Below are 25366 nucleotides of genomic sequence, written 5' to 3'. Positions count from 1 at the left end.
TTTTGTTCGTTATCTTGATGTCAGTGATCGGCCAGTAGATCCATTTCTAGATGGTCAAGTTATAGAAGACACATCGGCTGCATCTGTGACAACCCACGTCTTAGAGTTAAATGCTTGTCAATTGGACCCCAAAGAGATGGCTGCTTGTGCATTTGATGGAGCTGCAAACTTCCCTGGACGACATGGTGGAGTACAAGCTTTGCGCAGAGAAATGTGTAACCCTGATCTCCCCTATACACACTGCAGAGGCCATCTACTTCAACCAACGCTAGTACGAGCTGCAGACTCTTCAAAAGACATTTAAAAAGCTATAAATTTAATATCTTCATTATATTCTTTTTTCAGCAAGAGTCCAAAAAGACTGAATATCTTGGAAAATATAGAAGATACACTGGGACTGAAATTCAAATTAGTCCAACCTGGGAAAACCCTCTGGTTTTCTCATGAGCAATCCTTGGCTGTTGTCTTAAAATTACTCCAGCTGTTATTACTGGCTTTGGAAAGTATCTACCAAGATGGGATGGATCTAAGTAGTGGGGCTGGTGGATTACTTTTGCTACTACGTTCAGAGAAGACTATTGCCATTCTCTCTCTTGTAAGTCTACTGTTGAAACCACTTGGGTCATTAAACAATGCCATCCAGGCATCTGCTATAACAGTAGTTGATCCAAATGTAGCTTCTATTGCTGGACAAAGATCTATCAGAGAGCTATCCATTGAAAAAGTACTGGAAGAAGCAAAGACTTCAGTCCAGAAGTTGACTAATGAAGACATTTATATTGAATCCTTAAGTGAAGAGGACAAGAAGCGTTTGTTAAGACAAGTGAAAAAGTACACAGACTTGATTCTTAAAAATCTACAACAGCAACTTCTAGATTCTACTCAACCTCTACGTAGTTTTTACAGATCCCTGTCCTATAAAACACCGACTGTTGACTGGAGTGAGGCACTACCAGCAATGGGGCTGCCATGTGCTCAGGGCAGAATAGAGAATTTGAACACAGAGTAGAATATCGTACGATGAATGAATGAATGAATGAAGATTTGACTTCAACTTCTTTTTTATCCTCACTAGTGGCTCAACCCGGTCTTTGTGCTATGTTTCCTGGGATGAAAGAAGTAGGAATTCATCTCTTTCTACTCCCAGTCACAACAGCTACAGTTCAGCTTTCTTTTGCCTCACTGAATAGAATTTTGTGTTCTGAAAGAAGTCGCCTTCTGCCTGATCATGTGAATGAACTAATGAGCATATCAGTTGAAGGACTGGAAGTACCGGACACACAAGAAGCCACCAAAGATGAACACACTGCATTCAAGAAGTTCATTAATAGAGTTGTGCAAAATTATAACAAGAAACCAAGAAGGATATAGAGGTAGTGCTTCATAGAAGGCTTGAGTAGCCAACTTTAATTTGTGTGATGGTTTTAAAACATGAGTTAAATCTAATAAAATAGTCATGAAACATTTTTCAGTTTTTACTATGGTGCCATACAGCCTACCTTCACCCTCACGGTCTCACCCCCTTATTGGCCCTCCCTCCCTCCCCCCCCCCGTAAATTTGAATACACCCCTAATTTCAATTCCTGGGGAAAACACTGCACTAGGGTACTGGATGACTAGCTCCTTATGCTCTATAATAGGGCAGATTGCTCCTTTGAGGGCCTGGAGGTGGGGACAGGGAGCAACCAGCTCTGTTATGGAGGGAAGCTGCTCAGGCAGGTGCTGGGAATCAGCTAACCCAACTGAACAGCACCTAGGGCTTGGGTCTGATTCCTAGCTTGAGGCTATAAATGAGGGCCCAGGTCCCTGAGGGAGGCAGGGCCCAGGAGAGAGCTGAGAGTACACTCTCTTGGGGCTGTATTCGAAGGCTCTGGAGGGTGAACCCCCCCCCCCCGAACTGCGGAAGGTCCTGCCCCTTTAGCTACTGGAGGCTAGCTGGCCTCAGCCCAGAGCACAACCATTGCTTTTGTTATTACTCCATGCTTCCTTTCTGTTGGTACAGTGAAGAATAAACAGAGCCCTGAGGAAAGGGCTACAAATGGAACTGAGTGCGGCTGACCAACCCAGGCTGCTACTCAGAGCCACCAGCTGCCACGCACCAATCTCTAATGTGTAGTAGAGAGAAAAACTGTGTGATCATGGGGGACTTTAATCTGAGAAACATACAACTGGAAGTCTCATGCTGCCAGTACTAAAACAATCCTGGAATTTCTGAACATTACAGAAGACAATTTCCTAACTCAAAAAGTATTGCATCCAACATGGCGGAATTATATATTAGATCTCATCTTGATAAAGAGGAACTGATCACAGAACTATTAGGTAATGGTAGCTTAGGTACAAGTGGTCATAGTATGGTCACATTTAAAATGTGCATATAGAATATAGTCCAGACCAGTAATTCTATATATATAATGCTTTAAAAGAGCCAGTTTCACAAAGCTGAAAACAGTTATGAGCCAAATCAGCTGGGAGGAAGAATTTAATTGGAAAAACTTGAATGATAATTGGGACTTGTTTAAAAACACTTTACTAGATGCCTGAAAAGCCACAATCGAGGAAGAAGGCCATATTGTTTAAAAAAACAACATGGTTTACAGGGGAAGTGAAGGCAGCTATAAATAACAAAAAATGATAGATCACAAATAGAAGAAAGAGGAAGCTGATAATAATCAATATAAATCAGAAGCTAGGAACTGTAGAAAATTGATAAGGGAGAAATCTGTGGCTAGCAGAGTTAAGGAAAATAAGGAGATTTTTTAAAGTATAGTAGGAACAAAAAGAATCCTGACAGTGGTATCGGTCCCTCCCCAGATGGAAATGGTAGAAATATCAGTAACAATGCAGAAAAGGCAGAAGTGTTCAACAAATATTTCTGTTCAGTATTTGGAAAAAACAGATGATATAGTCTCATTATAAGGTGATAACTCTCTTTGGATTTGTACAAGTGGAACATCACCAACAGTGCTGCCTAGTGAGCAGGAACGGGTGTGGCAGGTCACCTCCCAGTTGCAAATATCATCCTGTCCTTCAGTGCCCCTTCAAGGGTTTCCAGTCCTTCCCTTTAGTACGAGGACTTTGGGGGGGTCTAGGCCCTCGAACAGTCAGGGTCTTCTCCAGCTGGGTTCTTCCGCAAGAAGAAGACTCTTGTTGTTGTCATGTCTTTTTGGAATGGGTAGGGGAGCACAAGCCTGCCCTCTCCACTGGGCTCCAGTCCAGGGCCCAATGGTGGTCAGCTTCCCTCTGCATCTTGGGGTGCTAATCAGCCCCCTCCCCCAACCACTTCCTACACAAGTCTCCTTTTCCCCACTGTATAAATCAAAAAGTCTCAAGTAAAGACTCTGACCTGCACAATCAGTCCTCTGCCTCTTTTTTGTAGGTTTGCTCAAGTCTCTGGCAATGAGCTCTTGGGCTGTACTTCTCCCAAGAACTCGGAGCAGCTGTCTGCTCCCTTCCATTGCCTGCCTCCTTCTGAGCTGCTCTGCTTCCCGTTTCAAGCCCCTCCTCCAGCTTGTGCAGGCTTTGTAGGTGTGGTTGTGCAGGGATGCCTGGGCCCAGAGGTGTTCCTTAACACCTTGCTCTTCAGTGTGAGGTTTGAACGCATCATCATACCATTCCACTAGTATCTCACGTGGGTGTTAAACAGCAGCTACTAAAGTTAGACATTTTAAAATCAGCAGGTCCGGACAACTTGCACCCAAAAGTTATAAAAGAGCTGGCGTAGGAGCTCACTGGATCATTAATATTGATTTTCAATAAGTCTTGGAACACTGGGGAAGTTCCAGAAGACACAAAGAAAGCCAATGTTGTGCCAATATCTAAAAAGGGTAAATGGGATGACCCAGATAATTATAAGCCTGTCAGTCTGACATTGATCCCAGGCAAGATAATGGAATGGTTGATATGAGACTTGAGTAATAAACAATTAAAATAGGGTAACATAATTACAGTAATATCAATCAACATGTGTTTATGGAAAATAGATCCTGTCAAACTAATTTGATTTTTTTAATGAGATTACATGTTTGGTTGATAAAGGTAATAGTGTTAGTGTAATATACTTAGACTTCTGTAAGGTGTTTGTCTTGGTACCACACAACATTTTGATTAAAACTCTAGAACAGCATAAAATTTAGCTCACATTAAATTGATTTAAAACTGTCTGATAGATCTCAAAATGTAATTATTGACAGGGAATCATTATTGAATGGTTGTTTTTCTAATGGGATCCTGCAGGGATTGGCTCTTGGCCCTACACTATTTAACATTTTTATTAATGACCTGGAAAAAAACAAAATCAGCACTGATGAAGTTTGCAGATGACACAAAAATTGCGAGAGTGGTAAATAATGAAGAGGACAGGTCACTGATATAGCATGAGCTGCATTGCTTGGTAACCTGAGCACAATCAAACAACATGTGTTTTAATATGGCTAAATGTAAATGTATCCATCTAGAAACAAAGAACTCAGGCCAGACTTATGGGTGGGGTGAGGGGAGCGGACTCTGTCCTGGGAAGCAGTGGTACTAAAAAATACTTGGGGGTTGTGGTGGATAGTCAGTTGAACATGAGCTCCCAGTGTGACACTGTGGCAAAAACGGCTAATGTGATCCTTGGATTCATAAATAAGGGAATCTTGAGTAGGATAGAGAGGTTATGACACTAAAATGGGAGGAGAGGTAGATACACTGGAGGGTAGGGATAGGATACAGAGAGCCCTAGACAAATTAGAGGATTGGGCCAAAAGAAATGTGATGAGGTTCAACAAGGACAAGTGCAGAGTCCTGCACTTAGGACGGAAGAATCCAACGCACCGCTACAGACTAGGGACCGAATGGCTCGGCAGCAGTTCTGCAGAAAAGGACCTAGGGGTTACAGTGGACAAGAAGCTGGATATGAGTCAACTGTGTGCCCTTGTTGCCAAGAAGGCCAAAATGCCATTTTGGGATGTATAAGTAGATCAAGGGACGTGATCGTTCCCCTATATTCGACATTGGTGAGGCCTCATCTGGAGTACTGTGTCCAGTTTTGGGTCCCATACTACAAGAAGGATGTGGAAAAATTGGAAATTGTCCAGCATAGGGCAACAAAAATGATTAGGGGACTGGAACACATGAGTTATGAGGAGAGGCTGAGGGAACTGGGATTGTTTAGTCTGCGGAAGAGAAGAATGAGGGGGGATTTGATAGCTGCTTTCAACTGCGTGAAAGGGGGTTCCAAAGAGGATGGCTCTAGACTGTTCTCAGCGGTAGCAGATGACAGAACAAGGAGTAATGGTCTCAAGTTGCAGTGGGGGAGATTTAGGTTGGATATTAGGAAAAACTTTTTCACTATGAGGGTGGTGAAACACTGGAATGTGTTACCTAGGGAGGTGGTGGAATCTCCTTCCTTAGAAGTTTTTAAGGTCAGGCTTGACAAAGCCCTGGCTGGGATGATTTAATTGGGGATCGGTCCTGCTTTGAGCAGGGGATTGGACTAGATTACCTCCTGAGGTCCCTTCCAACCCTGATATTCTGTGATTCTAAGGATGTACATAAATTGTAGACAGTTCAGAAAAGATCCATAGGAACGATTAAAGGATTAGAAAACCTGCCTTAGAGTGATAGACTCAAGATGCTTGATCTTGGGGGGGAGGGATAGCTCAGTGGTTTGAGCATTGGCCTGCTAAACCCAGGGTTGTGAGTTCAATCCTTGAGGGGGGCCATTTAAGGATCTGGGGCAAAAATTGGGGATTGGTCCTGCTTTGAGCAGGGGTTTGGACTAGATGATCTCCTCAGGTCCCTTCCAACCCTGATATTCTATGATTCTATGAATCAAGAGAAGGTTAAAGGGGGACTTGATCACAGGCTATAAGTACTGACATGGGGAGTCCAGATTGAAGAAAGAGCTCTCAAACTAGCAGAGAAAGGTAGAACATAATCCAATGGCTGGAAGTTGAAGCTAGACAAATTCACACTGGAAATAAGATACACATTTTTAACAGGGAGGGGAATTAACCCTTGGAACAATTTACCAAGGGTTGTGGTGAATTCTGCATCCCTGACCATTTTTAAATCATGATTGGCTGTTTTTCTAAAAGATCTGCTCCAGGAATTATTTTGAGGAAAGTTGTGCTATACAGGAGGTCATGCAGTCATAGGCCTTAAGGCCAGAACTGACCACCAGATCATCTAGTCTGACTTCCTCTATATCACAAGCCACCAGCACCGCCCGCACACTAAACTCTATAACTAAAATTAGGCCAAAGTGTTACAGCCCTGAGGAGACTCAACTAGTACGTTCCACAGGCAGATAATAGGAAGGACCAAGGTGCACCAGTGCCTAAGGCCCCCACAATGGCAGACAAATGATTAAGTGAGATACACCCAAATAATCCTGGCATGTGACTCACTCAGAGGAAGGCAAAGGCCAAGGCAAAGGAAAAAACAATCAAAAACAAAAATCCAAGGTCATGGCCAATCTGACCTGGAGAAAAATTCCTTCCTGACCCTATATATGGTGATCAGTTAGACTCTGAGCGTGTGGGCAAGAACCAGCCAGTCAAGCACTTGAGAGACAGAATACGTCAACCCAGCTCACCTAGTGTCCCATCTCCAACCATCCTGGAGGATGCTTCAGAAGAAGGGGATAGCAAAACCCTCCCATAATACGTTGGGGTGGGGGAATCCCTTCTCTACCCCTACGAGTGGATTGCTTGATGAGCTGGATGCATGCAAACAATATGTGTTTTAATACAGCCAGCTGTACATCTAGGAGCAAAGAATTCAGGCTGCATTTACAGGGTGGGGGACTCTATCCTGGGAAGCAGTGACTCTGAAAAAGATTTGGGGCTCATGATGGATAAGCAGCTGAACATGAGCTTTCAGGGCAATGCTGTGGCCAAAAGGGCTTGATCCATGGCTATCAAATGGGTGTAGAGTTTGTGTTCCCTTTGTATTTGGCACTGGTATGGCCACTGCTGGACTACTGTGTCCAGACCTCAATTCAAGAAGGATGCTGATAAACTGGAGAGGGTTCAGAGAAGAGCCATGAGAATGATTGAAGGGTTAGAACACCTGCCTTACAGTCATAGACTCCAAGAGCTCAATTTATTTAGCTTAACAAAGAGAAGGTTAAGGGGTGACTTGATCACAGTTTATAGGCTTCTACATAGGGACAGTGCATAACTCCTGTGGGCTGGCCTCTGTAGCTCCTGCTCTAGCCGTCATGAGGGCGTTAGATGACTTTGGAGTGAGCCTGTAATTCTCTGGCTTGGACCTCAGTGCGGAAGAGCTTCTGAGGCTCCTAGACTCCATTAGGGCAGGAATGGAGCCTTCTCCTCTGAGCCCCGGCTTTCATCCCCTTCTTCCTCCTTGCACTGATTTGTCCAAGTACCCCGCTGTGGACCGCTCCTCTGCCTGTGGGTGGATGGACTGCTTTGCCAGTGGTGCCTTGTAGATATGCCTCTCCTCTGTAATTCTCAGGCTCTGGCGCCATGGTGACATATCTGGCTTATGCCCAGGTCACAGGGTGTGTGTGGTCGTGCAAGTGACTTCAGAGTGTCCTGAAGCGTAATGAAAATCTCAGAAGTAACGGCAACTCAGTCACAAGTGTGTATCCAGGGATAAAGTGGGAGTGAGTAAACTGCCAGGACCATGATACAAGTTGTCCCATGTCCTTAGGGAGGAGCTCCACTGCAAATAAGCTGTGTATGTGGGACAGTGGACACTCCTCTTGGGTGGGACAGTGAAGGGCAGCAGGGGAGGAAATGTCCAGTGCTGATAGTATTGGGGAAAAGAGGTGGCTCAGAAAATTTAAATGGGGGCTGGCACCTTTAACCAGGGCACCATACCGCTGGCACCTGAGGAAAGGGGGAGGCTGCATGAAGAGGCTGGCTGCCTCACCGACTGGGGACAGTAGGGCTTTCCCAGCTGCAGGTGACTCCGGAAGAGGCGCTTGGACTTTGGAGGCTAGGTGCTGTACGGAGGGTGCTCACACTGAGATTGAGAGGAGGTGGGGGTGTATCTCGCTGGGGAGCTCCCAGGTTGAATCAGATGTCTCATGGGAGGCCAATGTCCCATATGGAGGACTATGGGGCTGAGCATAGGAGGTAAATGATGGCTTGGCCGCCTGCAGTAAGGCCGCCTCCTGTGTCTGCTGTTCAATATTATACCCAACATGTGTCATCTCCTCCTGGCCCATATCAGGGTAACAAGCCTGGATAGGGGGGGAATCAGTAGATGTGGTATATCTTGACTTTAGTAAGGCTTTTGATACTGTCTCGCATGACCTTCTCATAAACAAACTAGGGAAATACAACCTAGATGGAGCTACTATAAGGTGGATGCATAACTAGTTGGAAAATCATTCCCAGAGAGTAGTTATCAGTGGTTCACAGTCATGCTGGAAGCGCATAACAAGTAGGATCCCGCAGGGATCGGTTCTGGGTCCAGTTTTGTTCAATATCTTTATCAATGATTTAGATAATGGCATAGAGAGTACACTTAGAAAGTTTGCAGACGATACCAAGCTGGAAGGGGTTGCAAGTGCTTTGGAGGATAGGTTTCAAATTCAAAATTATCTGGACAAACTGGAGAAATGATCTGAAGTAAATAGGATGAAATTCAATAAGGACAAATGCAAAGTATTCCACTTAGGAAGGAACAATCAGTTGCACACATACAAAATGGGAAATGACTGGCTAGAAAGCAGTACTGCGGAAAATGATCTGGGGGTCATAGTGGATCACAAGCTAAATATGAGTCAACAGTGTAACGCTGTTGCAAAAAAAGCAAACATCATTCTGGGATGTATTAGCAGGAGTATTGTAAGCAAGACACGAGAAGTAATTCTTCTGCTCTACTCCGCGCTGATTAGGCCTCAACTGGAGTATTGTGTCCAGTTCTGGACGCCACATTTCAGGAAAGATGTGGACAAATTGGAGAAAGTCCACAGAAGAGCAACAAAAATTATTAAAGGTCTAGAAAACATGACCTATGAGGGAAGATTGAAAAAAACTGGGTTTGTTTAGGCTGGAGAAGAGAAGACTGAGAGGGGACATAACAGTTTTCAAGTACATAAAAGTTGTTACAAGGAGGAAGGAGAAAAATTGTTCTTCTTAACCTCTGAGGATAGGACAAGAAGCAATGGGCAATGGGCAATTGCAGCAAGGGCGGTTTAGGTTGGACATTAGGAAAAACTGTCTAACCATCAGAGTGATTAAGCACTGGAATAAATTGCCTAGGGAGGTTGTGGAATCTTCATCATTGGGGATTTTTAAGAGGAGGTTGGACAAACACCTGTCAGGGATGGTATAGATAATACTTAGTCCTGCCTTGAGTGCAGGGGACTGGGCTAGATGACCTCTCAAGGTCCCTTCCAGTTCTATGATTCTATCACTCAGAGCTTCCCACCCACCCTGACCAAGGCCTGGTAGGAGCCCCTTTCCTCCGTCATCCTTTTCTTCATGATCAGCCAGGAGAGTGAGACTGTTTCAGAGTTGCCTTGCCCATTTGATCCCGAGTCTGGTGTTATTTGGTGTTTCCTCACACTCTTGTGATTCGTTGCATGTGCTCTGCGAGATTTACACTATGCAGAATGGCCACCACCTCCCTCTACTTTCAACAGGGATGAAGACAAACTGCCTCGGTCAATCTGGCCACACTTTTCCTACAGCCTTTGCATGCAGAAATGGGGCTGCCCAGAAGTCAAAATGGCCACCAACTCCCAGTGTTTTCAATGAGACTGAAGCCAGAGGTTAGGAGGGTGCCTGAGGAGTCCCCCTTGGAGACGCTGACACGGAGGTGCATAGAGTCTTTGATTATAAGGCCAGAAGCCACTGTGATCCTCTTGTCTGACTTCTCGCATAACACAGGCCATAGGACTTCCCTGAACTAATTCCTGTTTGAACTAGAGCATTATTGCTGTGCACTATGTTAAATGTTGATCCTGGTACATTCCGACTTACTTAAGGGTGGGAGACTCACAACCTAGAAGGAAAATTCAAATTTTTTTTAAAATCTCATGATCGTTAAGCCACTCTCGTGATTTTTGAATGTTTGGGATTGGTCCTATGGGCAATGATCTCTCCTCTGTCCAGTAGAGAAAGGAGTTGGGGCACTCGAGCCCTGATAATCTCACCAGCAGAGAGGTTGTGGAAACTGTCATTACTATTAATATTCTGTTGCAAACAAATGCCCTGTTTAATGAATTGTTCTTGGGTACAGCCAGCCTTTTTCCATGAATCTTCCAGGCAGAGGGTGTTGTCTCCAGGACACAACTGTCATCTCCATACAGCGGTGTCCCCTCCACCTTTACTCCAGCTGCTGCCACTGCTGTTTGGATGGGGGATTCTGGGCTGAGGCCTCGGGCCCCTGTTGTCCCCTGAAACCTCCCATTTGCCCAATAGCCCATCTTTGGTTCTAACACAGGAACCTGCATATAATTTTTCTCCCTTTTCCTGATGGTGGCAGTTACAGGGCTTACCTCCCATCCCATGTAACCTGCACCCAGGTCCAGCAAAGCTATAAGCCTTTATCAGTCTGATTCAGGTCCCTTCTGATGTATAAGACCAGGGTCTACCTAGCCCGATCTAAAGTTTGGGCACTACAAGTGCCAAGGCCCATAATGACAGTAATGCACCTGGTGCCTCAAGCCCCTGGTGTTCCAAGGATTTCCCCAGACAGTTAGCTTTTGGTGTTACATTCCCACCCCTGCCAGGACCTGGAGGGCCAGGTGAGCACCTATGTGCTGCTCTGCTGAGCTTGCTGTTTCAACCTCTGATTTGCTTGCAAAGCTATTGTCCCAGTGAGATGGCTTCACACCCTCTTCCTTGCTCCTCAGATATGGCAGAACCCAGCATCTGTACAGTCACTTCAGTTTATAGTTGGTCTCATGGAGGATAGGTCCAGCAATCTGTATTAGCCAAAATGGACAGGGATGTAACCCCATGATCTGTGTACCCCTATCCTCTGACTGCCAGAAGCTGGGAGTGGACAACAGGGGATGGATCACTGAATGATTGCTTGTTCCATTCATTCCCTCTGAAGCACCTGGCATTGGCCACTATGGGAAGACAGGACTGGGCTAGATGGACCATTGGTCTGATCCAGTGTGGCCATTCTTAGGTTCACATAGAGTCTCCCCAGGGAGTATCTGATCACCTGCCTAGAGTTGTGCCAGGATGGCTTCTAAGAGTCACTCATTTTTCTATGCAGTGTGAACTTTACGTGCCTTTTGAGGGAGGGTAAGATCTATCTGCATGCCTCTTCCTATCATGGCTAACCCCGAGGCTTTGCCCTGTGCTTACTGCGCATTTTACAGTGGTGCCCTTTTTTTAAACAGTGAGATAACAATTGGGGATAATTATCATGTTGTAAAATCCTAAGGGGAGACAAGCTGCTCATAGTGTTCACAAGGCAGCTGGGTGAGGTCAGAACTTTGCCCATGGTTGACCTTGCCTGGTTTAGCTCACAGTAACTCCACTGTGTGTGCACAGCAGGAGAGCTAATACACATCAATTATCCTACGGTTAAACCCCCCTTTTTTTTCTCAGTGAAGTCATAACCTTAGTGTCCTCCTCTTACAGGGACTTTGGGAGCTCCAACGATGGGAGTGCAGGAGCTGCGCCACACACCTTTCCCATGTCAGATGCCAAACTGTGGGGATATCTTTGAGGCATCGCACTTGGATTGTCCTCTCCTCCCTCCATATTCACTGGAGTTGTGGAGAAGGGACTGTGTTAACTTGAAATTGTGTGATATGAGATGGTGTTATAACTATTACGTGAAACTCTATGATGAAGTATGTTGTGGCTCCAAGAACATGGGCTACTGGGTGCCCAGAGATGTAGAAGCTGTGACTGGTGGAGGGCCGCACTAGACAGCTGGTTTGGAGCTTTGGGGGCTGAACATGAAGATTGTTGGGTGGCTCTGAAAGAGACAGGGAGCAGGTGAGCAGAGGGGGTGGATTGTGATCAGGAAGAGAAGCATGGCGGGACTCCTATTGGATTAGGCTTTCCCTCCTGCAGTAACGTAGCAGGGTTACTGAACACTATTATGTATATTGTATTTATTGGGGTTAGTATCTTTTCAAACCTAGGAGACCAAGGTGTAGTCAATCAGGTTTTGAAGAGATCTGCAAGGCCCTTGAAATAGTTAATACAGCCAGGATCACCCACTATTGACAGGGAAGTGTCCAGAGAGGAAGCGTAGAGAGATAGTGACCCGAGAGAGTGGTGTTGAAGAAGGTGTGCATCCAGGAATGGGAAGGTTGTGGCAGGAGCCCTGAAATTTCTCAGCAGAAGCCTGCAAATCTTCTCTGATACCCTCAGAGCCCCTTCTTCCATCAGAGCTTCTTCAGTTGGTATTTGGAAAGAGTGATAAGCTGGCCAACAGCTCACTTGCTGGTTAGGGGTTGATGACACAATGGTAACAATGCCAAAGTCCTGTCTACACTACAGCTTCCACTGTTGCTTCTGCCAGTGGAGATACACTGATGAATTACAGGTCCTCATTCTCAAGCTGTACATGAGGCCTGTCTGCTGTGCACTCCCTAGCCCCTCTGGAGCTGCAGGGAAGCAGCCATTCAGTCACAACACACAAGACTCACCATCCACAGTGGAAGTTGAAGTCTAAGCTCTGGTTTTGCTTTGCTGGCTCATGGAGCCCAAAACTACAGGATACCACGACATCTACATGGGAACAGCAGGACGGCTGCTCCCGAGTGAGAGTAACTCCCTCAGGCACCCAGTGTGGATGCAAAGATGCTGAGCCTGCACCAGTTCTGGCTACCCTGGTTCTTCCCCCTGCAACATCTTGGGCTGGGTTCCTCCAAATGTTGCCTCCCCAACCAGGAAATGAAGCACTTGTGGGGATGGCACGTGTTCTTCACTTACCAACGTAAACACTGTAATTGTAAAACTGTCCCTGTGAATCACTGGGCCACTTATTCCCATGGTGCACTGCTGGCTGGGCTGTAGTGAGAAAAGCAGAGCGGCACCAGACTGCAGCTGGAGATATAAGGGCTGTCCTTGGATCACACGTGTTACCTAGTGTCTTGACGCACCCCTTAGCTTTTCCTACGAGTGCTAGAAGCCTGCCACCACTACGCAGGTCCCACTTTCCACCCCTTCTCCCTGTTCCAGCCAGAAACTAAACCCATCCAGCGAGACTGATAAAACATCATTACAGTGAGTTGGGACTCGACAGGGCAAGAAGTCAGGGGGACAACAGCGAGAATGGCAATAGGCAGTTACACAAGGGCCAAATCAAGAGAGTGGGTTTAACTGAGTCAAAGGAACAGGGAAAGAGAGTTAATTAAGTGTGCAGAGCAGTGATTGATTGACAAGAAGTACTGTTCAGTACATTACAATAAAATCAGCAGGAAATAAATAAAAAATACCAGCAATTCAGAAGGGTAACCAAAGATGTAGGGAAGATCAGAAGATTTTAAACTAAGGCCCCAATCTTGCATTGAGCTACACATGGGGACCCCAGTAGCCAGGCAGCATTCCAGAGGAATCTGCCCACGTGGAGCTCCGTGCAGGATTGGGGCCATCTGATCAAAATCTCACACCAATAAAACTGAATCAGCGGTTGTGCTGATGGGCAGCTGAGCCAAGGAGCAACCACGTGGTCTGGACAACGCAACGCACTAGAGACAGGGCAGCAAACAGCAAGAGCGTTAACAGGACAGGAGCAGAAAACCCGGGGGGGGGGGCGCGATGATTAAATACAGAAGAGTATATAGAGAATGTCAATGTTCGGCTGAGATAAGAGTCAGCTGGAAGAGCCAGTCGGGTGAGTGGGAGGCAGGGAGTCAATGCAGCAGACTTGGGCCCCGGTGACACGTGGTTGCTGGGAAAAGATGATAGAGGGCTCTGAAGCTCTGGTGAGGCTGGGTGCCACTGAGTAGGGCAGAGCGTGGAAGAAGGTGGCTGTGCGGGGGCACCGAGGCAGAACTGGTTGGCAGTGGGGCAAGAGGTAGGGTTGGCCCAATGCCTTCCCCTAGAGGTGCTGTTCCTGGTACTGCTGGGACTGGGGCCTGCCAGCCTCACCGTGTCTGCCTTCACTACAGAGTTAACTTGAGTTATCTGCGGCCCAGTGACTCCTCTCGAGTCAGCCGAGCTCGGCTGAGAACAGCCACGCTGCTGTACCCACACAGGCTCTGCGCTCCCTCGAGTATGGCACTATGGCTTCTGGACACACACGTTTCCCAGTGAGTAGTGGGAGAACTTGTCTGCCTTTCTGGGCACACTAGGGGAATCGTGGGAAGGCACTGGAGAACTAGTGATATGCAAGTGGCACAAACCACTACAGAGGGGTTGTGTTAGCAGCTGATGAGTTGTGCTCCAATTTTAGCCTATGCCCCCTCCTTGGGGTCACAGCACCACTGCACCCCACTTAAAGGTACTGTATGTGGATGGGACTCGAGTGAGGGACAACACTTGAGTTACAAAAAGTTAATATGCAGCAAAGACAAGCCCCTAGAGTGGCCCTCTCCTCACTAGTTCAAGCAGGAAGGAGCAAATCACTGCTGGGGCGGTTCTGGAATCAGGACACCTCAAAGGACTAAGGTGAAGTCCCAATTCACGCCCCCCAGTGACCGTGAGGGGGATGGTTCTGTTAGTGGGCATGGGACTAGCTTCTCTCAGGGCCTGCTTCACGTTATTATACACACACGACCAGAGTGGAGCCCTCTGTTGGGAGGGTCTCACTTGTCCATGGCTGCGGCTCTGGCGTGGATTCTCAGGTGACGGGCCAAAGAGGATTTGTGACTGAAGCTCTTCCCACACTCGGTGCAGGGGAAGGGCCGTTCCCCAGTGTGGGAGCGCCGATGAACGGTGAGGTAAGCCAGGTACTTGAAGCTCTTCCCGCACTCAGCGCAGGGATAGGGTTTCTCCTGCGTGTGAGTCCTCTGGTGCATCGTCAGGTTGGAGAGCTGGCTGAAGCGCTTCCCACACTCGGCGCAAGGGTAGGGCCGCTCACCAGTGTGGGAGCGCTGGTGCTTGTTGAGGTCCGAGGGGTTGGTGAAAGTTTTCCCACACTCGTCACAGGAGTAGGGTCTCTCCCCTGTGTGCAGCCTCTGGTGTGTAATGAGCGTGGAGAGGTGGCCGAAGTTCTTCCCACATTCGGCACAGAAATAGGGTTTCTCTCCCGTGTGGGTTCTCCGGTGCGTTTTGAGATGGGTCAGTCTGTTGAAACTCTTCCCACATTCAGGACAGGGATATGGTCTGTCTTTCCCATGGACTCTCCCATGGGCCGTGAGTGCCTGCTTCTCCCAGAACCTTTCCCCACAATCTCGACATTTATGGGGCTTCTCTGTCCTGTGAATGCTGTTCTGATTTTGAAGGTCCCCTGTGGTCCGAGGTCTCCCCGGTGCAGGAGGTTGGATTAGTCTCCTGAATCCACTCTCACATTCCCCTAGGGGATCTGACTCATTCCCCACTGGGCTCCTCTTCTGCCTCTTGCAGGCTCCTTCCTGCTCAGGTCTGTGGTTAATGCTCTCTCCTGAATCCTGCAGTGATACGCTGGGGGGCTGCAGGTTTTTAGGCCCTTCGCTGTGAGGCTGCTTCTCAGTCCTGCTCAGGATCCTGGCACCTGCTGGATGGAAGAGAGAATCCAGAGATTATTTCATCTCTCATATTTCCAAGTGGAAGTGGGTGAGGCTCCTCACATCCTTCCACTGGAGAGACCCCCAAGGAAAGCCAAACAGTCAGCCATGCAGAAATAGGGGGTTGTGGAGGGGCCCAAGCAGGAAGCCCCACATCCCTTTCTCCTTCCTCTTTCCCCAGGGCCCACAATAGCTTTTCCTCAACTCCCAACATTTCCCTTTCCCTCTGCTCCAGCCCCTCAATTCCCCTCCAGGCTCCCCCTCTCTCTTCCCTCTTCTCCTGACCATAGACCAGGGGTGGGCAAACTACGGCCCGTGGGCCAGATCCAGCCCATCAGGCCTTTGGATCTGGCCCACGGGACTGCCACCCCCATGGCGCCGCGGGCTCCTGGCCGCTCCCGGAAGCGGCCGGCACCATGTCCCTGCAGCCCCGGGGGAGGGCAGAGGGCTCCGTGTGCTGCCCTCGCCAGCAGGCGCTGCTCCCCACAGCTCCCATTGGCTGGAAACGGGGAACCACAGCCAATGGGAGCTTCGGGGGAGGTACCGGCAGGCGAGGACAGTGTGAGGAGTCCTCTACCCCCCCACCCTCTAGGGGCCGCAGGGACGTGGTACCAGCCGCTTCTGGAAGCGGTGCGGGGCCAGGGCAGGCAGGGAGCTGGCCTTAGCTCCGCTGCCACCCCAGAGCCCACACCCAAACCCTCCTGCACCCCAACCCCTTGCCCTGAGCCCCCTCCTTTACCCCAACCCCCTGCCCTGAGCCCCCTCCTGCACCCTGCACTGCTCCTGTTCCCCAACCCCCTGCCCTGAGCCCCCTCCCACACCCCACACTCCCTCCCACACACCAACCCCTGCCCCAGCCCTACATTCATGGCCCTGCATGCAATTTGGCCCTTGGGCCAAAAAGTTTGCCCACCCCTGCCATAGACCTTTCTCTCTCTCACTGCTGTATCCCTCTCTCATTCAGGACTCAGCTCATTTGTTCTTTTGCTAATTGATTCCTCTGTCTCTTTGGTTCCTTTGCCCCACTCAACGGACCTGCTGTTTAGGTGACAATGATGTTCCCTACAGAAATCCACTTACAGGTTAGAGCCAGATAAAAAACAAATGGATAAAAATTTTTGCCAAAAAATTGTGAGGTTTCAAAGTGGCGTTTGGAAACAGACCCATTGTCTACTTTTGCGATTTTTTTTATTTTTCATTTATCGAAATGGTCGGCTTTATGTGAACAAAGCATTTAGATGCAATATTTTATTTACAAAATGGGATGAATAATTTTGTGAAAAATGTCATTAGTGTCAGCAATTATTTGCAAAAAGGGTTTGCTTTACAAAAATGTCCACTTTTCACCAAAAATTAAAAAAAAATTTTTGTTAAAGAAATGTTGAGTACGGGGGGGACAGGACTCCTTAAAAGCCACCATCAAAACAAGGAAGCGAATCATGAGGGGTTCCTGTGTTAGAGCCAGTGAGGCAGGATGTTCAGTCTGGACTCCAGGGGACGAAACCCACTGTGCTCTTCCTGAAAACGCATTGCAACTGCAGGCACTGCGGCAGGGGCTGGGCAGGGTACAAGCCTAGGACCGGCCAAGCCTGTTGGTCGTAACATGCCTGGCAAGGAGAATATTCTGCTCAGACAGCTTCTGCACAGAGCCCCGCAACTGGGTCACATGGTGGGAAACACATGTGAGCCCTCCCTATGCTACAGCTCCCACCATTGCTACCCCAGGGGGGTTGCCCCACTGACAGATTACAGCTGTGAGGGATTTCCAGACTAGTGCCAGGCTTGGGTCATGTTACTTTTGGGCTTCCCCAATAACATCCCTGGAGCTTCCTTCAGGCCTTTCCTGCGGAGATACTCCTCATTCTCACTCAGCCGGCCAGAACAGGGAGAAAATAAACCACAGCCCCTCTGCTGAGGGTCAGAGCCCCCCATCCCCCTAACTCACTACCCAGAGGAGAGGAAGGGTCCATCCTGCCTCTGTCTCCCAGCTGAGTGCTCAGTCCCATGGATGGGACTGAGGGAAGGAGCTTCCACCAGAGCTGGCCAGGATGCATGGAAAGCCTTGAATGACATGGGCCTAGCTCCTGCTAGGTAACACCACAGAATAGGACCCACACAAGGAGGGTTCACAACCGCACTGGTTACGGGGCCACCCAGCTCCCACAGTCCCATCCCCACTGCCTGGGCCACTTGTCACCTAAGAGACACCCACTGGCCACCCCAACCCCACACACAGCCTCCCACGTTCTCCAGGCAGCAATCCTGCTGGAGAGCGCCCACATGGCCTGAGCCAGCCACTCCCCTCTTCTCCCCACACACACACTGAGCCCGAGGGACTCCCTTCTCCATTGTCCCCTCAGTGCCCCCGGGAAGACCCGCCCCAGGCCCCTTCAGGAGCTCGTTACCCATTTCTCGTCCAACTCGGGGCTCCTTTCCAGGGGCGCCTGGCAGCTCGTACTTCCTCAGTGCCGCCTCCTCCGGTGATCCCCATGCGGGATGGGGCTGTGGTGGCTCCAGCTGGGGGCTCTGAGATTCCCATAATGCTTCAGGGGCATCCATCTCCTCTGGGGTCACGTCCTCAACCTTCACATGCACTGTGACCTGGGAACCAACCACATGGGTCACCAGGCAACCAGGGGCTGAGAGTCAGGGGGGGAAATCATACCTGAATAGTGCCCGTGGCAAAGGGTGCCCGCTCCTCAGGCAGAAGCTGCTTTGGCCAGCAGGGCCTGTACCTAATGGGAGAGGTAACCGGAAGAGGAGGCTGAGGCTATGCAGTATGAGCCTGGGAGGAGCTTGGACCTCAGGGAAAGGCAGGCTCCCCATGATGCTATCCAGCATCTCTGAGAGGAGCTGAAGGAAAGAAGCCAAACCCTGTCACGCAGGACCCTTTGGCAATTTCACTAGTACCCGCAGCTACTACCCCACTCACGTCCTGCGAGGTGAGGCAGCTAAGGAGACACGCGTACCCCAGGACATGATGGCTGAATGTGACACACAGAGGATGCTCAGGGCTGGGTCCCTAGGATCAGGCCATGCGACATTGCCTCCTAACAGCACATGCTGGATTCACATGGAGCCCCAGTCTGTTAACGAGGCTCCCTATCAGTTCAGATGTTGGGAGAGGTCACTGCACTCTCCCAGCAGCTGCAGGTACTAGTGAAATTATTGCCCAAGGGTCCTGCATGACTCTGCATAAGGGTGGCAGTGACATTTATACCCAGAGAGAACAGCAGGGTGTGCAGAGCAGGAAACTGTGACAGCCGCAATCCCAGTGCTGAGAGCAAGATTACACAGAACAAACCCCACTCATGTCCTGCCTTGAGAATTCCCTGTGTTCACCCAGCACCCAAACTTGCCCCATAAAATTCCCTGTAGAACCCAAATTCCCTGCAGAACCCAGTGGAGCCCCCTGGACATTCCCCTGCACCTGCTCTCACCTGCTGCTCTCAGATCCCAGCCTGTTGCAGTCCTACCTGGAAATCCTCGGCCAGGGACACTGCCTGGGCGCACGTCTCTGGGCAGTGTTCAGAAACCCAGCTCTGGATTTCTTCTGGCAGGATGGTCAGGAACTGCTCCAGGATCAGCAGCTCCATGATCTGCTCCTTGGTGCGGCTCTCCGGCTTCAGCCATCGATGGGAGAGTTCCCAGAGTCTGCAGAAAACTGCCCGGGGCCCCTCGGCCTCCTGGTAGCGGAACTGCCTGAAGCGCTGGCGCTGCGTCTCCGTGCCGAGGTTGCAGCCTTGCAGGACGGCTGCCTTCACCTTCCCGTAATCTCCAGCGTCTCTGGCATCCAGGCTGCTAACGGCCTGCCGAGCTTTTCCACTGAGGGCTGGCACAAGACGGGTCACCCACTCTCTTCTGGGCCACTGGCAGGCTTCAGCCACTTGCTCGAAGGAAGCCAGATAGGCCTCAATATCCTCCTCTGGGGTCAGCTCCAGCAGTGGAGGGTTTTTTGACGCAGGGACTGATGTCGGCACAGCCTCAGCAGGTGTCCGTAAGCTCTGTAGCTCCTCCTGAAATTGATCTTTCCAATACCGGGACATCCTGTCACACTGCTCAGTCCTCAGCTGCCATCGAGGACTTACTGAGATGGTTGGTCCCAGGACTGGCTGCTTCCCGTCTCTCTCCAGCTCATTCCCTGCTTTTGGGCCCATTGGATCTGCCATTTCCATATTCTCTCGCGGAGCCTGGATGTGGAGACCCAGGAGCTACTGATCTGTCTTCAAGGACCAGCTTATCCCCGCTGGGGCCTGCGCTCTAGTTCTCCAACTTCAGTCTCTCCGTCGGTCCTGCTGGATGCGTCCAGGCTCCTGGGAGGGCTGCAGCAAAAGAATTAATCAGGATGTTACTGTGTGATGGGAGAGTCAGAACCACAACAAACAGAGGGGAAAAGAGAGACCTAGCCATGATTCACCCAAACACCCACCGACCCATAACCCCAGCTCCCTGCCCCCGAGCACAGACAGGCCCCTCTCCTACCCATCACCCCAGGTTCCTGCCCCCCAGCACAGACAGGCCCCTCTCCCACCCATCACCCCAGGTTCCTGCCCCCCAGCACAGACAGGCCCATCCCCCACCCATCACCCCAGGTTCCTGCCCCCCCAGCACAGACAGGCCCCTCTCCCACCCATCACCCCAGCTCCCTGCCCCCCAGCACAGACAGGCTCATCCTCCACCCATAACCCAGCTCCCTGCCCCCCAGCACAGAAAGGCCCCCTCCCACCCATCACCCCAGGTTCCTGCCCCCCAGCACAGACAGGCCCACCCCCCACCCATCACCCCAGGTTCCTGCCCCCCAGCACAAACAGGCCCACCCCCCACCCATCACCCCAGGTTCCTGCCCCACAGCACAGACAGGCCCCTCTCCCACCCATCACCCCAGCTCCCTGCCCCCCAGCACAGACAGGCCCCTCTCCTACCCATCACCCCAGGTTCCTGCCCCCCAGCACAGACAGGCCCCTCTCCCACCCATCACCCCAGGTTCCTGCCCCCCAGCACAGACAGGCCCATCCCCCACCCATCACCCCAGGTTCCTGACCCACAGCACAGACAGGCCCCTCTCCCACCCATCACCCCAGCTCCCTGCCCCACAGCACAGACAGGCCCACCCCCCACCCATCACCCCAGCTCCCTGCCCCACAGCACAGACAGGCCCATCCCCCACCCATCATCCCAGTTTCCTGCCCCCCAGCACAGACAGGCCCCTCTGCCACCCATCACCCCAGGTTCCTTCCCCCCAGCACAGACAGGCCCATCCCCCACCCATCACCCCAGCTCCCTGCCCCCCAGCACAGGCCCATCCCCCACCCATCACCCCAGCTCCCTGCCCCCCAGCACAGGCCCATCCCCCACCCATCCCCCCAGCTCCCTGCCCCCCAGCACAGACAGGCCCATCCCCCACCCATCCCCCCAGGTTCCTGCCCCCCCAGCACAGACAGGCCCATCCCCCACCCATCACCCCAGCTCCCTGCCCCCCAGCAGACAGGCCCATCCCCCAGCCCATCACCCCAGCTCCCTGCCCCCAGCACAGAAAGGCCCATCCCCCACCCATCACCCCAGGTTCCTGCCCCCCAGCACAGAAAGGCCCATCCCGCACCCACCACCCCAGGTTCCTTCCCCCCAGCACAGACAGGCCCATCCCCCACCCATCACCCCAGCTCCCTGCCCCCCAGCACAGACAGGCCCATCCCCCACCCATCCCCCCAGGTTCCTGCCCCCCCAGCACAGACAGGCCCATCCCCCACCCATCACCCCAGCTCCCTGCCCCCCAGCAGACAGGCCCATCCCCCAGCCCATCACCCCAGCTCCCTGCCCCCAGCACAGAAAGGCCCATCCCCCACCCATCACCCCAGGTTCCTGCCCCCCAGCACAGAAAGGCCCATCCCGCACCCACCACCCCAGATTCCTGCCCCCCAGCACAGACAGGTCCATCACCCCAGGTCCCGGCCACCCCGCCCTCACCACACCACCCCGCCTGGACGCAGGGAGGCCGGCCCAGTTCCCTAGACAAAGAGCTTCCGCGCCGGCCAGCGCAGGGTTAATCCCTCCGCGCGGGGATTGGCAGCGATCGCTGTCAGTCAGATCCGGCCCCGCCCCGCCCAGCTGGGCCGGTCTCCGGGAGCGGGGGCAGCCGGAGCCCGGCGACCTCACTCCACGGGGATGGGCACAGCAGCTCCTACCGGGAAGCAAGTGGGGGTCTCCCTGCCCGCTGCTGAGGAGTGGGGGCCTCTGTGCTGGAGTTACAGGGCTGTGCAGGGGGCTCAGGGAGGGGCCTGGGGCAGGGAGCTGGGGTTACAAGTTGGGGGGTGCTGTGCAGTGGCTCAGAGAGGAGCCTGTGCTGGGGCAGGGCAGGGAGCTCAGGGAGGGACCTGTATGGGCTGGGGATGATGTGCAGGGGGTTACAGCCCTGCACAAACACCTGTACCTTAACTGGGGAGGAAGTTCATTAGAGTCCAGCCCATCCCCACCTGGGTCCTTATCATGGGTGCCCTTTGCCATATCATATTGAAGCGGGAGCCAACCCTGCATGTCAAGAGCCTGTGTTTCAAAGTGTTCTGAGGTCCACACACAAGCACAAATTGCCTTGAAAAATGGCTGCCTCATCAGGGCCAAGGGTAGGATTTTTGGTGCAAATGTGGGGTCACTCCCTCTCGGTGCAGAGATACAGTCCCTGGAGTAAAGGGTCCGTACACGTCGCTTGCTCTCACACTGTTCTTGGCACACACCTGTGGCTGAATCCATGCCCCTGGAGTTTACCCAGTGCGGTTTGACCCCAGCTAGTGACCAATGCTCTGTGCCAGGCCAGGAAAGCAATATTTCAGCAGTTACTAGAGGTTCTGTGTGACTCTACAAATAGGCTCACCTGCCAGAGAAAGTGATTTGTGCAGGCACTGTGGGACAGGCACACCAGGAGCCTGACTCTGGTCACTAGCTTTGTGGACAAGCTCAACTCCTGTTATGGTCAGTGGGTGGCTTAGGAAGCTTGATGACAGTCCATGAACTAAGGCAATGCCCGAGGAGCATGAGTTCAAGTCTTCTGCTCAGCTGGTTTAGAGAATGGCTGATGTGCACATTGCCACCCTCTGCCTTTGTTCTTCTCCAGGGGGCTATTCTTGGAAGTAGTTCCCTGGGTGCCGGCTGTATTATAGAGGAGCACTAGAGCCTGTTATCCAAAGTGCTCCAAAATCCATGTCTGTAGGGAGACTGTCTAGAAAACGTCCCCTCTGAGCAAGGCCCCAACCTGCCTCATCAGAGATAACAGGCCTGTATCCTTCCTGAGCGTTGGAGGACAGCAGGGAAAATGTCCAAGAGTAGCGTGGGGGAAACTCTAAGGCCTTGTCTTCACTAGGAAAAAGGGTGAGTTGAGGCCAGACTTAGCAAACACGAGATAGCTCAGTGCAATCTGAACTTGAGAATTTCCCTAGTCAAAACACCCCCCTGAGGACTCAGTAGTTGCTTACATCCATCCATCCTTGTGGTAAGGAATCCTTCTGGAACATCGCCTCCGTGAGCCCGGATTGAGCCTTGTACCAGACCATTAGTACTAGCCAGAACCAGCATGCAGCAGAGTGGTGTGTGTAACCCAAGGCAGGGTGGGGTTCTCCTAGGCACTGAGAATATGCGTGGGGGTGAAACACTCCTCTATTTCCCTGTCACCCCTGAAGGGACAGTGGCAGCTGTTCTAGTGGCCCTAAAACACTACAGCCCATTACGAACATTATCACAGATTGTGAGATTTCGAGTCGAGGGACCACTGGGATAATCTACACGACTCTCTGCATGGCCCAGACAGGAAATGGGGGCTGTCCTGCCCTCTAACTGCAGATGCACCCTCTTCAGCTGGCAGGGTGAGCGCTGACAACTAGCTGCAACTGCGTCCTGGATTGGCCCACTGTACCTAGCCCAGCAAGGGGATGAAGAGGAATGATGATACAGGATTGTGTTAGACACAGCCTAGGAAACAGCAACCTCTGTTAGGGATAGGGCAGGTTTGGCATGGTCCCCATACCAGTTGCTAGCCCCAGTGGAGCAGAGGAAAGACTGTGTGGGCTGCAGTGTGGGATACGTTTCCTTAACTCTGTAGTTACTGGTTTTCAGAGCTGTAGGTTTGGCCCCACTCAACCTGCTGGGAGGGCACTAGGCAACCCGACCTGGGTTTCTGGCAGTGAATTTGGCTCTCTTTCTGTCTCTCTCCGTCTGAAATCTGCCAGAAGTCCCTCCCACCACACAGGGACCAAACAGTTGCTTTGTCTAAAAACTTGCCCCCTCTGCATTGTTACTACCTGGTCTCACACTGCCCAACCCAGCCTAGGATGGTGGGTTGTGACCTGTTGTGGAAAGTGAGATTTAAACACTAGACACTCAGGTGCGAGACTAGAGGCTGGTTATTTCCAGCAGAAACAGGAGTGAAATACGGAAGTTGAGACCTAGAGCTTGGATAAGGTTGGGGACCCCAGACAGAGAATGGCTGCAAAGCAGGGGAGCTGTCAACTCCTCGGTCTCCAGGTTCAGGCTCCAGGAGAGCAGGCAACTAAAGTGAAAATTGAAACCCATGGTCCAGTGGACCCTGACACATGGAAGGAACAAAAGGGAGCAGAGAAAATCCAAGTAGCCACCTTTTGGCAGCTGCTGAGATGGCACAAGCGGTCAGGAGTGAGCGACAGGAGGGGTTGCTCCAGTGTTGAGGAGTCCAAGTTCAGGAGGTGCTGCAAACCCTATATAGATCCTGCGTGAAGTTGTGTCGGCTTTAGCCCTAATGGGGAGACACAAAGCGGTCAGAGATGATGTTGGATGAGGCCTTGGCTTCCTTTGAGTGAATGGCTGAAGCCTGCCAGTAGCTGGGAGGAGAATGGGTGACCCAAATCAGGGAATCCCAACAGGCCTACAAGAGTCTGGATGCACAAGGTGCTGGAGCCTATGAGAAGGTGAAAGGAGCCATCCTGCAAGGGTGCGACATCAGCATGGACACGCAGCACCTGCGTTTCATGCAATTCCACTGCCAGGGAGCCCCGAGAGGTTTACAGCCTTCCGATGGTTGAAGCCAGAGATCTGCACCAAGGAGATCACAGAGCTGCTCATGCTGCAGCACTTTCTGACAATCATGCTTGTGTAAATCCACAGCTGGGGGTGCGTATGTCACCCCTAGGGACCTGCAGAGGATCCATAGCCAGGACAGCGAGACACTGGGACATAGGAGCAGCAGGCGAGAGCAGATGCACAGGCCTCCTTTCGGATATGAAGATCATTTGACCTGTCAGCTCTGGCATGGGTACAAGAAGGGGAATTCTCCAAGTAAAAAGGGGGTGGGGCTTGTTCCACATAACTAGCTCTCAGCACCCTCTGGGCCTGAGGCCAAACTCACAGATTAGGAATGTCTTGGAGGTGTTGGAGTTTGTAGTGGCTGATTTACATCCTCCTCTTCTTCCTCCACTTTCACTGGAGTCCCCCCCCCCATTCCTCATCTGAAGTTTCTAATCCCTTGTATTCCTTACGGAAGGCATCTTCCCTCTTCTTGTGGCAACTCACAGAGTGTTTGGAAAGGGACACCCAGTCATCTTGCCCTGACATCTCAGAGCTGTTTTCCTGGGGCATCCTGGTTTTCAGCACCAACCCCTTGACCAAAGCTATGAGATCTTCTTGGGACAATCTGCCAAACATCTCACCCAAACTGGCAGAGGAGATGACACAGTGGTAACAGCACTACAATCCTGCGTCTTCACCACAGCTTGCACTGCTGCTACTGCCAGTGGAGGAGCTGGACTAAAGGTGAAT

General features: G+C 51.1%; 1 protein-coding gene across 3 annotated transcripts; it reads right to left on the bottom strand.

Annotated features, from left to right (window-relative positions):
- Positions 1-9959: 9959 nt before the first annotated feature.
- Positions 9960-24792, bottom strand: LOC311511631 (uncharacterized protein). 3 transcript variants are annotated; one of them, XM_084612374.1, is made up of 4 exons: positions 24211-24792; positions 19069-19914; positions 17998-18193; positions 9960-15582 (listed from the first exon to the last, which is right to left on the bottom strand). In XM_084612374.1, the coding sequence occupies exons 2-4, from the start codon at positions 19765-19767 to the stop codon at positions 14693-14695; spliced, it is 1785 nt and encodes a 594-aa protein (XP_084468500.1). In that variant the 5' UTR covers positions 19768-19914; positions 24211-24792; the 3' UTR covers positions 9960-14692. The 3 variants fall into 3 exon arrangements, with proteins under 3 accessions (XP_084468500.1, XP_084468499.1, XP_084468498.1); XM_084612373.1 differs by lacking the exon at positions 24211-24792 and adding an exon at positions 22458-22958; XM_084612372.1 differs by lacking the exon at positions 24211-24792 and adding an exon at positions 21557-21620.
- Between the last annotated feature and the right edge of the window lie 574 nt (positions 24793-25366).

Source organism: Lepidochelys olivacea, assembly GCF_965140295.1.
Source record: "Lepidochelys olivacea isolate rLepOli2 genome assembly, chromosome: 23".
Lineage (NCBI taxonomy): Eukaryota > Metazoa > Chordata > Testudines > Cheloniidae > Lepidochelys > Lepidochelys olivacea.
The sequence above is the reverse complement of the archived record's forward strand: the minus strand, read 5'-3'. Positions and strand labels throughout refer to the sequence as shown.